A 14647-nucleotide genomic window follows, 5' to 3' on the forward strand; every position below is an offset into this window, starting at 1 on the left:
CTACATTCCTTGTACACATAACATTAGGAGCAAGGTTGAGACACCTTTTCAAACACTTTTAGAGGCTCAATCTTCTATAGGCTATAACCTGGTTTAACAAGCATCATATGATGGCCCATTTGAACAATGGAAAGTTATTATCAAGCTCTTCAATTTAATGAAGGCTGATTTTCATTTTAGATCATTTCACAAATAGTTGACAATAGAAAAAAATGGCCTCAAATTCTAGTCTTCTTGTCAAGCATTGATTCTCAGGTGTAACTTGAGATTTTGACGGTGTATTGACTTTGAGAGAGATTTGCAGCTGATGTCATGGAAATGGGGACAAGGCAACAACAAAGTTCAATGTTAATAAGTTAGTTTCAACCATAAAAACAAAACAAAGAACTAAAAACCATTCCAAAAGCCTTCAATGTGTAGCGAAGCATTATGAGGTTGTTGGAAAGAAGAGTTGTCACTTTCGGAAAAAGTGAGACAAGGTGATGACTTTAGATTTCCAACCATGGCTTGAAATTGGTCTGTATTCATATTTGCGAGGACTGACGATTCTTGGAGGGCTTGATCCAAGATAGTTTTATGAGAGGGCGATAGACGCAAAAGCTCTAAAATGGATATAAGTGCAGGGGTTTTGTCTAATTGTTCCACAAGATTGTACTGCTTTGAGACGGAGGTGGTGCCCTGTGGAGCTGCCTTGATGGTGACCTTGCCACGACGTGTAACAACATTGCAATTTGAGGTGGGATTTTTGAAGGTTATGGTTGCAATTTGTTCACTGGCATCATACAGGTGATTTACAGTGTAGTTATACGCAGCCTGTGTATAATCAGTGGTATCAGTGCCTCGCCGGGAAGTGGAAGGACCCCTTTGATCTTGTGATGGAAGTGGATCCTTGAACATGAGATGATCATTATTGGTCGTTTTTGGGTCATGTCCTTCAATTTCAATTTCTCCTCGATCAATAAGATCCTGAATGAGATCCTTCAATCGGTGACAATTACTTGTCTTGTGTCCTCTTCCTTGATGGAACTCACAATGTTCAGTATCTCTCCACCATGCTGGTTTGACCTGAGGTTCATAGTTTGATAGTTTAGGTAGAGTGACCAAATTTTGAGAAATGAGTTGTCGCAACACTATTTCAATGGGTTCCCCTAAGGGAGTGTATGTGCGTTTTTGTTTTTGCTGACGAGGTCTAGGTTCATCGTGAGATGTGAAGTGACCTTGATTAGAAGGAACATTTGTGTTGTTCTGAGGTGGAGGATTTTGTCCTGCAAACCGAACCACAGGTTGTGCATTTTGGATAGTTCGAGCATCCACAACCCCATCGTTGACGATATTTTTATTCTTGTTCCAGAAGTTTGGTTTATCACTATTGAAGCGCGGGCGAGGACCATCTTTTGGTTCATTAAAGATTTTGATGAGTCCTTTCTTGATGAGTGCCCTTTCACATTTTATACCCTTGGTGATCATATCGTTAAAAGAGTCTGTGTCTTTGACATCCAGGTGAAATTCCATTTCTTCGTTTAAGTTGGAAATGAAAATTTCCACTAGTTCTCGTTCAGGTAACTGAAGAGAACGTCTGCTAGACATTTGGCGCCATCGTTGCAGGAATACTGAGAATAATTCACCTGGTTTTTGTTTGGTGTTGCATAGATCAGCCATGGTGATGTCACGTTCAATGTTATGAGAGTAATGAGATAGGAACTTCTGGATGAGTTCCTCAAATGTTCTAATGCCACCTGGTAGTCGGGAAAACCATGATGTGGTTGTTCCTCCCAAGCTTTGGGGAAAAAGGCGCATTGGGTAGGTGTCTTCATATGCCACTTCAAGACAAGCGGAATGAAATTCTCGGACATGATCACGGGGATCCCCCTTTCCTCTATATTTTTCAAATTTGGGTGTTTCGAACCCGCGTGGAAAGGGTGGCATATAAAGATTCCTATCAAAAGGATAGGGACAGATGTCATTGAGTGAGAATTGGTTAATCTTGACACCACTATGAAGTTGTTGGGCGAGATTCTCGACTTGTTGCCGCAACATCTCCATTTCATTTGGAGGAGGAGGTGGTGGGTTACCTCGAGGGATGTTATATCTTATGGGATCTCTACGCCCTTCCTCCTCATGGCGACTTTGTCTTTCGGATGCTTGTCTTAATTGGGCAAGATCAAAGTCTGAGGGGAGTTTGGCTCCTTCTTGAGCAAGTCTTAAGAAGTGAGCATCCGCATTGCTCCTGAGTATTTCGTCAAACAGTCTGTTAAAGAGAGGGTTATGATGGGCCCTCTCTATTGTTGCAGGAGTGGGAGTACTTGGGTTTTCGTCATTCACATTTCCTCCAAGTGCTTCTTGAAATTCATTGAGGTTGTCCTCTTCTTCCTCAATTTCTATTTCTCGTTGCCTTGATCGGGATTGGGTTTGAGCCATTTTGTTTACAAGTTTGGTTTTGAAGTTGATTGAAGATGATGATGAGTTGTTGATGAAATGAAAGATTGATGGTTGGTGATTTGTGTTTGTATGTAGATCTCTAGCACTTTGAGATAGATGTAACCGAAATTCCTTCTTTGAATTGCTTGCTTGTTTTGATAGATTTTGGATGTGATAAGGTGTAGAGAAATCTGAGATGTGTTACAGATTTAGACTACCTAGCAATGAGAGGATTCACTCATGAACTAGTTTTAAACTGCGTAGATGTGTCTCTTAGGATGAGCTTATCCTAGATGTAGAAACAATCTAAAAGTGATGTGATGTGTTTGATTTCAAGCAATATCTAAAAGAGAACTTGGGACAAGAACCTCTTAATGTTTTGAGAGTTTTGGGATGAATTGATGATGGAAAAATGATGTATGAATGAGATGATGGATGTTTTGTTTTCAACTTCAATAAAAACTTTGTGTTACAAATGGAACAAACTCTACTTCTTCCCTTTCAGGCGTTGGTGGCACTTCTCGAGCTGTGTTGTAGGTGATACAGATGTTTGGGAAGAAGTTGGGATTAATCTTTCCTCCTTGATTTTTGTGATAACTCAGAGCTCTATATTGCATAAAAGCTCTGCGGTTCAATGATTCAGAATCAAATTCGTTTGTTTTACCTTGAAGATAGAGACGCATGCGATGTAGAAAGACTCTATGTGAGACAAAGATTTGTCGATTGATATAGAAGAATTTCCTCCTTTTGATCAAAGCCTTTGAGCTTAATGGTCTCCTTTTCAAGTTGATATTCTGATGACACTTCTTCTTTCGCAAGATGTGAAGAACGGTCATAAAATTTGACTCTTTGTTGTTTGTACTTTGTTTTTGACGTGTTTGGTTGTTTTTGAGAAATGTTGGATGAGTACTTTGTTTTTGAAAGTGATTTGCTGATTTTTCTTTGACAAGAAAACAAAGCAAGCACACAAACACAAGAATGTTGCCCCCAAAGGCACAAATGAGTATGGGTCTAGATCAACCCAATCTTTGGACTTGTATATGACCCTTCCTTTAGATTTATTTTAAAGTGTATTTCCAAAGCCTGGAGTCGGCTCAATTTGCACTAGGTCTGTAAAACGAACACACTTCAAACACTTTTTATCCCTAAGGTCAAATGGCCAGTTGTGATAAATTTAGCCCACATCTTGATATTTCTTCGACTTTGGTACTACATACCTTATGAATCCCGCCGTGGCAGGTAAGGATGTGATATACTAAGTCTTGCACGAGCATAACAAATAGATGATCCCTATGATGGGGGAGTCACCACTTTTATCAAGCCACAAGTGACTTTTCAAAAAGCTATGTTTCTACTCAAGGAAATATGTATGGTGAGTATCTTGGGAGCAAAACCATCTATGCTCTTGCACTAAATTATATCTCAAATATCCTCAATCAATAGGACGGGTGGGCTACTACTTAAAGGTGTTTAGTCATGTTCGATATTTTTGGACATAAGTTCATTCTGCAGTGACTCACTTAAGAGCCTTGTAACTGGTGGTGGGGCCCATTTGTCCTTTCGGCCAGTTACACTGTAGGAACAGCTATACCCAAGGCTACAGCTTTCGCATAACAAGCCATGGTTAGATGGATGGATGTGTGTATGTATGAATGTGATCGCAACGAGCCTGAAAGATACTGGAGCCATTGCCTTTACGAGTGGCGCCTATTTGCCAGGTTTTCGCCATCGCACTTACCCAAGGTGCCACTGGAGTGGTTGTTCACCGTTTGGATGCATGATTTTTCTTTACTTTTTTTAATGTTTTTGTATTTTCTTTAGGACATTTTCTGAATGTTTTTGATATTTTCTGATATGTAGGGGAGCCTGATGCTCTGTATACCTTAGGTATAAAACCGTTTGAGGTGCATGCTATTGATTGGATCTGCGAGCGGTTCTCCATCTGATGTAGCCAACTGATATGCCCCGGACCCGAATACAGCAGTGACAACATATGGGCCCAACCAGTTTGATTCAAACTTGCCTTGATGTTCTCTGTTTGGTTGGTTGCGAGGATTTTCTCGAAGAACAAGATCACCTACCTCAAATGTACGAGATCTAACTCGATGATTGTAGCTTCTACTCATGCGCTGCTGATAGGCTTTGAGGTGATTGTATGCAGCTTGTCGCTTCTCATCTAGTAACTCTAAGTCTTGAAGACGGGATACTCTGTATGCTTCATCATCGATGAGATTGTGCAATGAAACTCGTAAGGATGGTATCTCGACCTCAATAGGTAAGATAGCTTCAGCACCATAGACCAATGAATAAGGAGTTGCACCTGTAGGGGTCCGAATGCTAGTTCGATATGCCCATAGCGCTGGATTCAATTGAACATGCCAATCACGGCCGGCATCATTGACTGTCTTCTTTAGGATTCTTAATATGTTTTTATTGGATGCTTCGGCCTGACCATTGCCTTGTGGGTAATAGGGAGTGGAAAAGCGGTGTTGGGTAAGTGGAACAGCTTTGATCCACTTTGTGAAATATTCAGTGGCGGTAATAATGAATTTATGGCTATGTATCTCTTGCATGACCTCAGGGTACTCGCTGGCTTGTTGTTTCTTCATATTCACTCCATTTTCTCCCATTCTTTCATCATTAGTTCTAATTTCTTCTATTCTACCTCCCCTCCACTTTTCATTCTTTTTCGAGAGATCGCCCGATTTAAAAAAAAAAAAAAAAACATTCGGCCCATCTCTCGAGGGGGCATACAACCCATTAAATTTACATTTTATGGGGCATTTCTTCACACCTATTTTTCTTTCTTTGAAACGACGCGATAAACCGCACCGTCTCAAAGAGGGGCAAATGTAGTCACATAAATCTGTCCACTTAATTAAATGAATATTTAATATTTATTTGATTATTTAACCATCAATTAATAATTAATTAAATTAATATTTAATTAATTCATCTTAACCCTCTTCTCCTATTAATTAAATAAATTATTCAATTTATTTGATTTAATTCACTTAACCAAATTCAGACCATTAAATTAAATAAATAAATCATATTTATTTAATTAAATATTCTCTCACATTTAAATAAATTAATATTTATTTAAATCCCCCAAAATCCCACCTCTCAAATTTAAATAAATTAATATTTATTTAAATCCCCCAAAATCCCACCTCTCACATTTAAATAAATAAATCATTTATTTAAAATCACCTTTATCCTCCACCCACTTGTATTTTCCTACAAAAGCAAGTTGCACAATTATTTTAAATAAATAATTTATTTAAATCACCTTTATCCTCCACCCACTTGCATTTTCCTACAAATACAAGTTGCACAACTATTTTAAATAAATTATTTATTTAAAATCCTATTTATCCTCACCCACTTGAAACCTTTAATGGTTTCCCTTAAAGTATTCAAACTTGATGGCTTTAAAGTCTTCAAACTTGATGGCTTCCTTCTATAATCTTCTTAAGACTTTAATGGTTTTCCTTAAAGTCTTCAAGCCTTTAATGGTTTCCCTCAAAGTCTTCAAGCATTTTAATGCTTTATCTTCATTTTTCTCATTTAAATAAATTAATATTTATTTGAATATTTATCCAAATGCAAATTACACCATTTAATTGAAATAAATGATTTTATTTTAATTGAAAATACCAAAATTTCTCCCACTTGCATTTTCCTACAAAATCCACTTGTATGCCTAAACCCCTTCTAGATTCTTCTAAACCCTTCCTAATTAGCCTAATCCATCCCCTAAATATTGTCACATTCCTAAGCAAATTGGAGTCACTTCTCAAAGACTCCAAAGTCTTTGAAAAGCAATTAATGCTTTGTGTGTTCAACAAATTAACCCTCAAAGTCTTGGATAACCTTTGAAAGCTTTCAACCTTCAACCACTTAATCCCCAAAGTCTCCAATAACCATTAATGGTTAATTCAACCCTCCCACATGGTTAAAACATTTGTTTTGACTCAACCTCTACCCAACCCAAAGGTCTCATCAGGCCATTAATGCTTTGACCATGATTATCTCTTAAACATTTGCACAAAGGTTTATCCTTGGATTAACTCTTAATCCAATGGGTAATCTTAATTTAGACTTGACCCTTACCTTCTAGATAACCATGAGGTCTTCTTAGGCCTTTAATGCCTCCAACCTCTTCTCTCAACCCAATCCTATGTTGACACTTGTCACCATTTTATTGGTGCCAATTGTGCACATGGATCCCCAACTTTCAAACTTGGCCCTTGATTAAACCATTCAATCTTAACCCTTCATTTCCCCATTTCTTCTATAAATAGAACCCTTCTCCTCAAGCAAAAAGAAGCATTTTAGAGTATTGTTGTTATACTGGCATTAGCATAGAGCTTTTTTATAGCATCACTATCTACTCTTGCATAGTATTTGCTTATCATATTCAACCATCTTGAATCTCCATATGGCATCCATGGCTAGTGCTAAAAGCTGAGAGCTACACTCATTTGGGACTTGGAGAGGAGAGAAACAAGGGAGAAGCATCAAAAGGCATCATGGAAGCATCTTAGGGAGGCTCTTCTCCTTTCTTTTATTTTGTTAAACTTCTTTCATGCTTTTTAAAATCTCTCTTGATATGTTTGGAATGGTTTTTAGTTCTTTGTTTTGTTTTTATGGTTGAAACTAACTTATTAACATTGAACTTTGTTGTTGGGTAAGTGGACAGATTTATGTGACTACAGCAGCTATAGATCATGTGGGAGATTGTAACCTAGTTGACTTCAAAAGTTGCTCTCTCAATGATGTCATCTATCATGTGCCCTCCAAGTTTAAATTAAGTGAAATGTCAGTGCAAATTTGCATGTTTGATGTAAACTTTCCTTATTGAGCCCCTTGGGTCATATGTTGTGAGTGTGCCTTGGATGGTCATGGTTTGAGCTCATTTAAAAGCTCGAAATGTCAAGCTGTTGTGTTCCTTGGGATTATTGCTTATAAAACCCAGCCAATTATGATTTTGATGTACCTTGTGTTGTTTTTTTAGCTCAGATAGAAACTCCTGCACAAGTTTAGTGCAAACACCCAAAGGAAAAGTTGAAGTGATTTGAATTAGTCTATTTTACATTTCACTTGAGGACTAAAGTGAAAGTGTTTTATTTAGCTAAATAAATCTAATGAAGTGTAGACAATGACTGATGAATTAGACTTGTATTCCCTCTCATCCTTTTGCATCATAAGGATGCTTTTTTAATTACAATTGGAAGATTAGATTTTTAAGATAAATTAGTATAAAGATAGTTAAATAGAGAAGATTGCAACCAATTCATTCAAATTATCTTTCAAAGGAATGAAAGACTACGTTTTCCATGCAACTATTAGTATATCAATTGTGTAGATTTCCTTGTATGTTTTTTTGAAGGAATGGAAAACAAGTTATGAGATGTAATTATCTATGTATGCTATTGTTCTTTTAAGATTTCGTTATTGTGTGATTAATTCAATGTTTCTAACTTTAGGAAATTAGTCACCTATTATTTTGAATGATGTCATGGTATCAAACCCAAAAAGGCAGGGATAATATCACACAACCCAAAGAAGAATTTCTTGGTTTATTATTTGAAGAATTCGCAGAGAAATCTTTTTAAATGAAAATTGGGGATTTTATCAAAGGTTAATAAGTGAGAATTACGAGTTATTTTCATTTGAAAATTGTGTAAATTTTCAACACGAAATCACAACATTTTTGTTGGAAATATGCACAAGTTTTTCCTTGTGAAAATGTGATTTTTTTAGATGAAATTTGAAGGGTGTTTTGTTGTTGGAATCACATTTTATTCTTTCAATAGAAAATTGCACAAGGGTTCCTTGGGATCACCTTCAAGTTTCTAAATAAAATCAAGCCAATTTTTTTAGATTGCACGCAAGGCTATTTTTAAGATTAAAGCTGAGGTTTTCAAAGTTTTTCTCCAAGCCTTTTTTAATAGACTTTAAACAATAGCTAGGTTTGAAGGCGCAATTGGGGCACACCATAGATGCACTACTCGCAGAAAACTCAGCGAGTTTTGAAAAACTCGCAAATTTTTCTCTATGGCGAGTAATTACGCCATTGACTTGCCGAGATAACTCGCAGATTTTTTGGGAAAAACTTGCCGAGTTTTTGGTAAGTTTTTCACAAAAACTCGACTACATAAAAAAAAGAGGCCCAAACACGTCAAAAAACTATCTAATTTCTTTTTTCAAGCCAGTCTCATACTCCTCATCAGAATATATTCATGAAATATAACATTTAAGTATTATTGAAATGTGACTTATACTTTAAGTTACATTTCACGTATATATTGGCAGGATGTTTGAGAGTGGTTTCAGTCTCTAGGAGTTATAATACAAATTCTAGGTTTTAGAAGATCTTTTAAATTTTCAGACAGTCAAATTTCAATAATCAGTAAGCTCCTATCAGCATCCTCTCATTCTCTCAATCTCACTCACTTTATCTGTCTCAAATTTTAGACCTATCTATCTCCCTATCACTCTTCCTCTATCCCCTCTCTCTACCACTCTCTCCTCTCTCCCCCAAGATCTAGATGTATCTCTCTACCCCTCACTCTCTCACCCTCAAACCACGCGAGGTGTGCTACCCTCAACCTCATTTCAGCAAGGTGGACGAGCCACATCGAACTCCTAGGCCTAAACCCTCTAGTTCTATCTCTCCCTTGATTTTCACTAGCGCTGAGAAAAGGAAGATGTAAAATGTTTTGATGTAGTATTTACTTTTAGTTTTACGAAAACAATTTGCAATTTCATTTTGTTTTAGTCTATCAGCCATCAGCATTCCACAAGAGGATGTCATTTTGTAGCCAATTTGCATTTAAATCAATCAATATATCCAGACTCAGCCTGTTTCTTTTGTGTACTCATTTTTTGACTCATTGGATGTATCTCCTCATTGAATTTTGCAAAAAAAATGCATTTCTAATTAAATTTGAGCAATTTTTTAAGTTGTCGAGTTTTGCTGAGTTTTTGTTGAGTTTTTGTTGAGTTTTCGCTGAGTTTTTTGCCGGGGCCTTGGCTAGTTTTTGTTTTTGGCGAGTAGTTCAACCATGGGGCACACAATGAACTAACAAGGGTTTGTAAGTTAATCATTAGGGTTTTTCAATTGTTTTTTGACATGAAATTCACCAATTTAAAACAACAACTAGGGTAGATTGAGCTAGGAATTGCAAGTGGATTTGACCCAATGAATAAGTCGACAAGATAGGGCTTCCAAGACAGCAGCTAGGGTTTTATGTCTTTTTCACAAGAAATTTAACCAACTTTGCAAAAACAACAATAAGGGTTTGAAGAACTAGGATTTACGAGACAACCTAGTGTTGACACAAGAATGGAATCAAACATCAAGAGTAAGGGAAAAGATGTGGTAGTATCCTCACAGCCAAGAAAGAACTTGAGTAAAAAAAAATGTTTTAGTTGTCATGTGTTTGGTTATTATGCATCATAGTGTCGAGACAAAAAGAACCAAGAAATGCAACATCAACAAGAAGTAGCAACCCTTGAAGCCCTTGATAATTCTATCAAGGATGCCCTTGAAGCTGCTAAAAAGTTTGACAAGAAGCCTATGCCACTCTACCAAGGTCTCATTTTTAGGCTCTACCAGTTTTAGCTCGCCCTATGCACTCCCAAGCCCACTGTGGTCATGGATGTTCCTATGCACTCCGACTCCCCACCATTGGCAACCATTATAGATTCTCTCCGTAACCACAAAAGCAAGAAGAAGCGTCTCTGAATCCCTAGCGCTGGTCAAGCCATTACTAAAACCTCCTTCTCTCCTCTGACAAATTCCAACCTAGCCACCCCTAAGGGGACTAAAACTACTCCTAGCACTCATGCACATAACCTTGCTAGTGTTGGACTTTATGACCTAAAACACCTTGCCACCCCTTCGAGCTCGACTAAAAAGGAAAACTACTCTCCCAACTAAAAAAGCTAAGATCCAAGCTCAACCCCGCATTGAAGAGATTGACAGTGAGGGGGGAGACAAAGGAGCGAGGGACACCAACCCTCGCAGTTCCAATATGCTAGCTAGTAAGTTGATGAAAAAAGGGAAGCCACGGACACTGATGATGATGATCTTGAGGAGGTGGAGACTGAGGACGAGGAGGACAAGAGCTACTCTGAGAAGACTGCCAAAGCCCACTCAAAAAGTCCTTCGGAGCCGTTGGACCTCACAGAAGCAACCCACCTGTCAGAGGATTAGCTCCCGGTTGAGAAGACCCATCCAACCAAGGAGGATCATACCTATCTATATGCAATACTACTATTGCAAACCTAGAGGCTCTGAAAGTAAAGGTGAATAAGCTGGAGAAAAAGTTGGTTCATGTCTCCAGGTTCAGTTTGAAAGTCACGCGTAGTTCGACCACCACTTTATGCCTGCTACAGAAGGTCCTTGGAGAAGATGTTGATAATGAAGGCAACTATAAGGATTTGTTCAAATTCCTTATTAAAGACTGGGGGAAAATGTTTGCCTAGCCACCTTGTGTTTGCCTTAATCTGATAGTTTTTGTTTAAATAGATTTTACTCTAATATTGCTAAAAACTCATTTTCTACAAGATTTATATGTGTTTTTTATACTTTAAAAATTTGGATCTTGATGTTGTTAATGTGTTGTTAATGTTGCCTTTGGGCTGTTTGTAAGAAGGGGCAGCACCCTTGTTTTGCTTCTTTAATTATCAAAAACAAGAAGTCGGAGTCTTTGCAGAAACTCAAATGAACAAGTTTGCTACCAAGTTTGAGAAAGATTACTCAATGGTTTATTGTCTTTCTACCAACACGATTTCAAAGGATGCTTGGTTTGCGAACAGTGGGACCTTTACACATATGACATCAACCCACCACTGTTTTACAAAACTAGAACACAACTCTAGAGTTCAAGTTGAGCTTTCCAAGTATACCATAGGAATTGGTACAATTCCTTTACAATTACAGTGTCAGCTAACTCTCTAGAGTTTAACAATGTTTTGCTTGTTCCTAGTCTCAAGAAAAAATTGCTTTCAATTTTGATAATGGAGGATAAGGGCTTTGTAGTTGAATTCAAAGATCCCTTCAAATTCAAGGTTCCCCTGAATGCAGCTTGCATGGCTCGGGTTTGACCAAGGCACAGCCCTCCTGCTCTAGGCATAGTAGCAGAAATCACAAAATTTGCGATAAATAATAGAACATGCGAATTACTGGGTTTTGTGATTCCCTCCCCTCCCCTCCCCCCAAAATTTGCAATAAGAAGTCACTGTCAACATTCTTTTAGTGGTTTTTGTCACACATAAAATTAAATAAAAAAAATGTCATGTGAGGTCATGTGTTATCTCAAGCTTTGCCAATTTTCATCCAAGAAAGCTGAAATTTGGCAAATGTGAACACAAGAACAAAAAGTCATTAAAATTTGCTTCCAAATTTGGCCATCCAAATGCTCAAAACGTTTTTTTACTTTTAAGGGTTTTTATTTTCCATCCACGTGCTCCATCTACTTCTGATCCGTTCTGTTGTGTGGCCATTGCTATGCATAGGACAGTGGGCATATATTGTGAATGGGGCAAATTTTATCAACACTAGTCTATTAATCCATAACAGCAAGGGTGGGTTTCAGAATTCTGAGTTTCCGCATCAGGCTTCAACAGCAAAGGAATCGATCAAAACCTGCAATATTTCATTAAGATTTTATTTCTTGATATAATGTTAGAATTAATATTTATAAATCATTATTAATATTAACATTTAATAGTTTATACTTTATGATGTATCATTAAGTTTTACGATCAATTTTAAAAAAAAATTAAGATTTTATAATAAATCTTATGTTTATTAGATTTTAGCATGACCACCAATATAATAGTCTGTTATTTCTGTGGAACCCTATAATTAAAATTACACCATAGAGATATAGGGACAAAGAGGATGCTCTATGACAAAAATAATTGTTTGAGTATCCATTTTGTCCAAAAAAGTTTGATCCCTAAAAAATGCCTTTAAGAGCTCCAAAATCCCAAAATAGAACAATGTTGAAAATTCCTATATTTCTGGAAAACAAATTTGGAGTTTTCATGAGTTTCATATCATATCAAATTCCCTCTATTCCTTGAGAAATGCTTCTCACGTGGTTTTTTAGCTTCCTTCGTAAATCACTTCCTTTTCAATTTGTAGACTGTAAATCTCTGATTTAAATAGCTATAAAATCTCTCTTCAAATATTAACTTCTTGTAAATTACTCTCAATTTCAATAAAGCATCATTTACGTTGCAATATTATATGTGTTCATTTCCTTTAATTTGGTTCACCACTTTCAAAACACATTAACTTCCTATTATTTTAGTGTCATCCAACAGATTTCCAATTAAATGCATAATAAAGATGGTGACACAACAATTAATTCCAAGACACAGTTGCACTGATATGAAACTACATCCACTTTGTAGTTTGTACTTGGATTGGTTTAAACGTCAGGCCCGTCAGGCATCACATTCCATGATGGTTTTTTCTCTCAATTGGTTTCTCTGGACTAAATTCTTTTATTGTGAGTATTCCCACAATCTCATTTCCTTGAATGGTACGTGAGTATTTTCCACAAAACATATGGCCTTTGGTAATGAGCAACACTTTAAGCACTTGCATTGCAAGCAATTATTATAGATGAAATTCTGGCGGGTGTGTAGAAGATGTTTGAACATTCAAATGTTCTCAATCTGCTTATTGGATGTATGAGGCAGCTAGCTGTTGTATCTTATATCTAAAAATCAGCCTATCTATGTTGGATTTCAGTAGAAATCCAATGAATCAGCAACACAGCTTATCTTGTAAATTTGTAGGTAGCAAAGAGGTCAAGTTATAGCTCAATTAAAAAAAAAATTGTAATAATGACAATTACGGGAAAAATCAATTATTAAGAAATTAATAATGGGTACCGTTAATCTTCTAAGATTTTTTCAAGCTACCATCAAAAACATGAAACTGAAATTTTTGGAACAAAGTCTATAACTTAGCACCATGACCTGAAAGGTTTGATTCAAAAGTCAATTCTTCGGTAGTATTAGCATCTCGTATTAGGTGCACAATGAAACACTGAAGCTATTAAAAAATTCTTTCAATATTACAAAAAGCTGCTGCCATAAATTTGAATTTTGGCATCTTCAGTCGCTCCTCACAGTATATCAATAAACTAGCATCACTAGCAATGTCAAGTAGCTATTTAAACATTCAAATTTTTTGAATAGAAGCACTGCCAACAGGTGAATATAAGTCAAAACGAAATTAGTCACCTCAAATGAGAAGATAGACATTATAGATTTAACAATACAGTTCAGATTTATTTTGATAGATTCCCAAGAGACTTTACGGCATCTGATAGGAAAGCTATTTATTACCTGCTCAAGACCTAGAAACTTGGCAACACTAAGTGTTGTGGATGGATGGTAACGAAGGCCACCCCTGCAAGGACCCAGCGCTTGGCTGAACTGTACACGAAATCCTCGATTAACATGGGTCTCTCCCTTGTCATCAACCCATGGAACTCTGAAAATAATCACCCGTTCTGGCTCTAACAAACGCTCCAATATGTGAACATACCTGTAAAACTACCACCATCAAGCAAAGACCTGTTGTACTCTCAACTTATAATATTGATTTGCTTGTCATGCATGATGCTTTTTTCTAGTAACTTTTCTCTACCAGCTAAAATTTAAGTTAAGAAAGTCTAAAAGATAAAACCAATCAAAGGATGCATGATATGATTGAGTGATCTTACTGTGGGGTTTTGGAGAGTACTGGCTCTAAAGAATGCACAATTTCTTGTACTGCTTGTATAAACTCCACTTCGTGAGGATCTTTCCTAATCACAGCCTCCACAATTGATTCAGCACTTTTACATAAAAGTGCTGCAAATTGTACAATATTCAAAGGCAAAAGTATCAGTATCTGTTAAAAATCTCATTATAAAAACCATTTTTTTTGAGACATATTAATCACTTCATTCTGTTCTTGACTTGTAAACCTCATCAAAAATGGAAACCAAAGAAATAAAGGTACTTACAAGTCTGTGTCAAAAGTTAATTTAACACTTTACAAGAACATACTTAGTTTCTCCCATAAGAAGGTGCCAAAGGAAAATGTCCCTTGAAAATATAGCTGATAGAAGCTAAGCTTCACCAGCATACAGAAATTATATATAGCCTTTTATACTATAACTAAGAGACACAACTTACTTTCATAATA

The 14647-nt window shown here is 36.7% G+C and overlaps 1 protein-coding gene across 7 annotated transcripts in view; it reads right to left on the bottom strand.

The window, feature by feature from the left end:
• The window catches only part of LOC131077564 (uncharacterized), a 79763-nt gene that overhangs the window by 42906 nt on the left and 22210 nt on the right, over positions 1–14647 (bottom strand). For all 7 annotated transcript variants that reach the window (XM_058015087.2, XM_058015086.2, XM_058015089.2 and 4 more), the window contains 2 exons: positions 14181–14310; positions 13801–14002 (listed from right to left, as the gene is read on the bottom strand). In XM_058015087.2, the coding sequence (XP_057871070.1) occupies positions 13801–14002; positions 14181–14310 (332 nt within the window). The remainder of the gene's footprint in view (positions 1–13800; positions 14003–14180; positions 14311–14647) is intronic.

Source organism: Cryptomeria japonica, chromosome 6 (assembly GCF_030272615.1).
Source record: "Cryptomeria japonica chromosome 6, Sugi_1.0, whole genome shotgun sequence".
Lineage (NCBI taxonomy): Eukaryota > Viridiplantae > Streptophyta > Pinopsida > Cupressales > Cupressaceae > Cryptomeria > Cryptomeria japonica.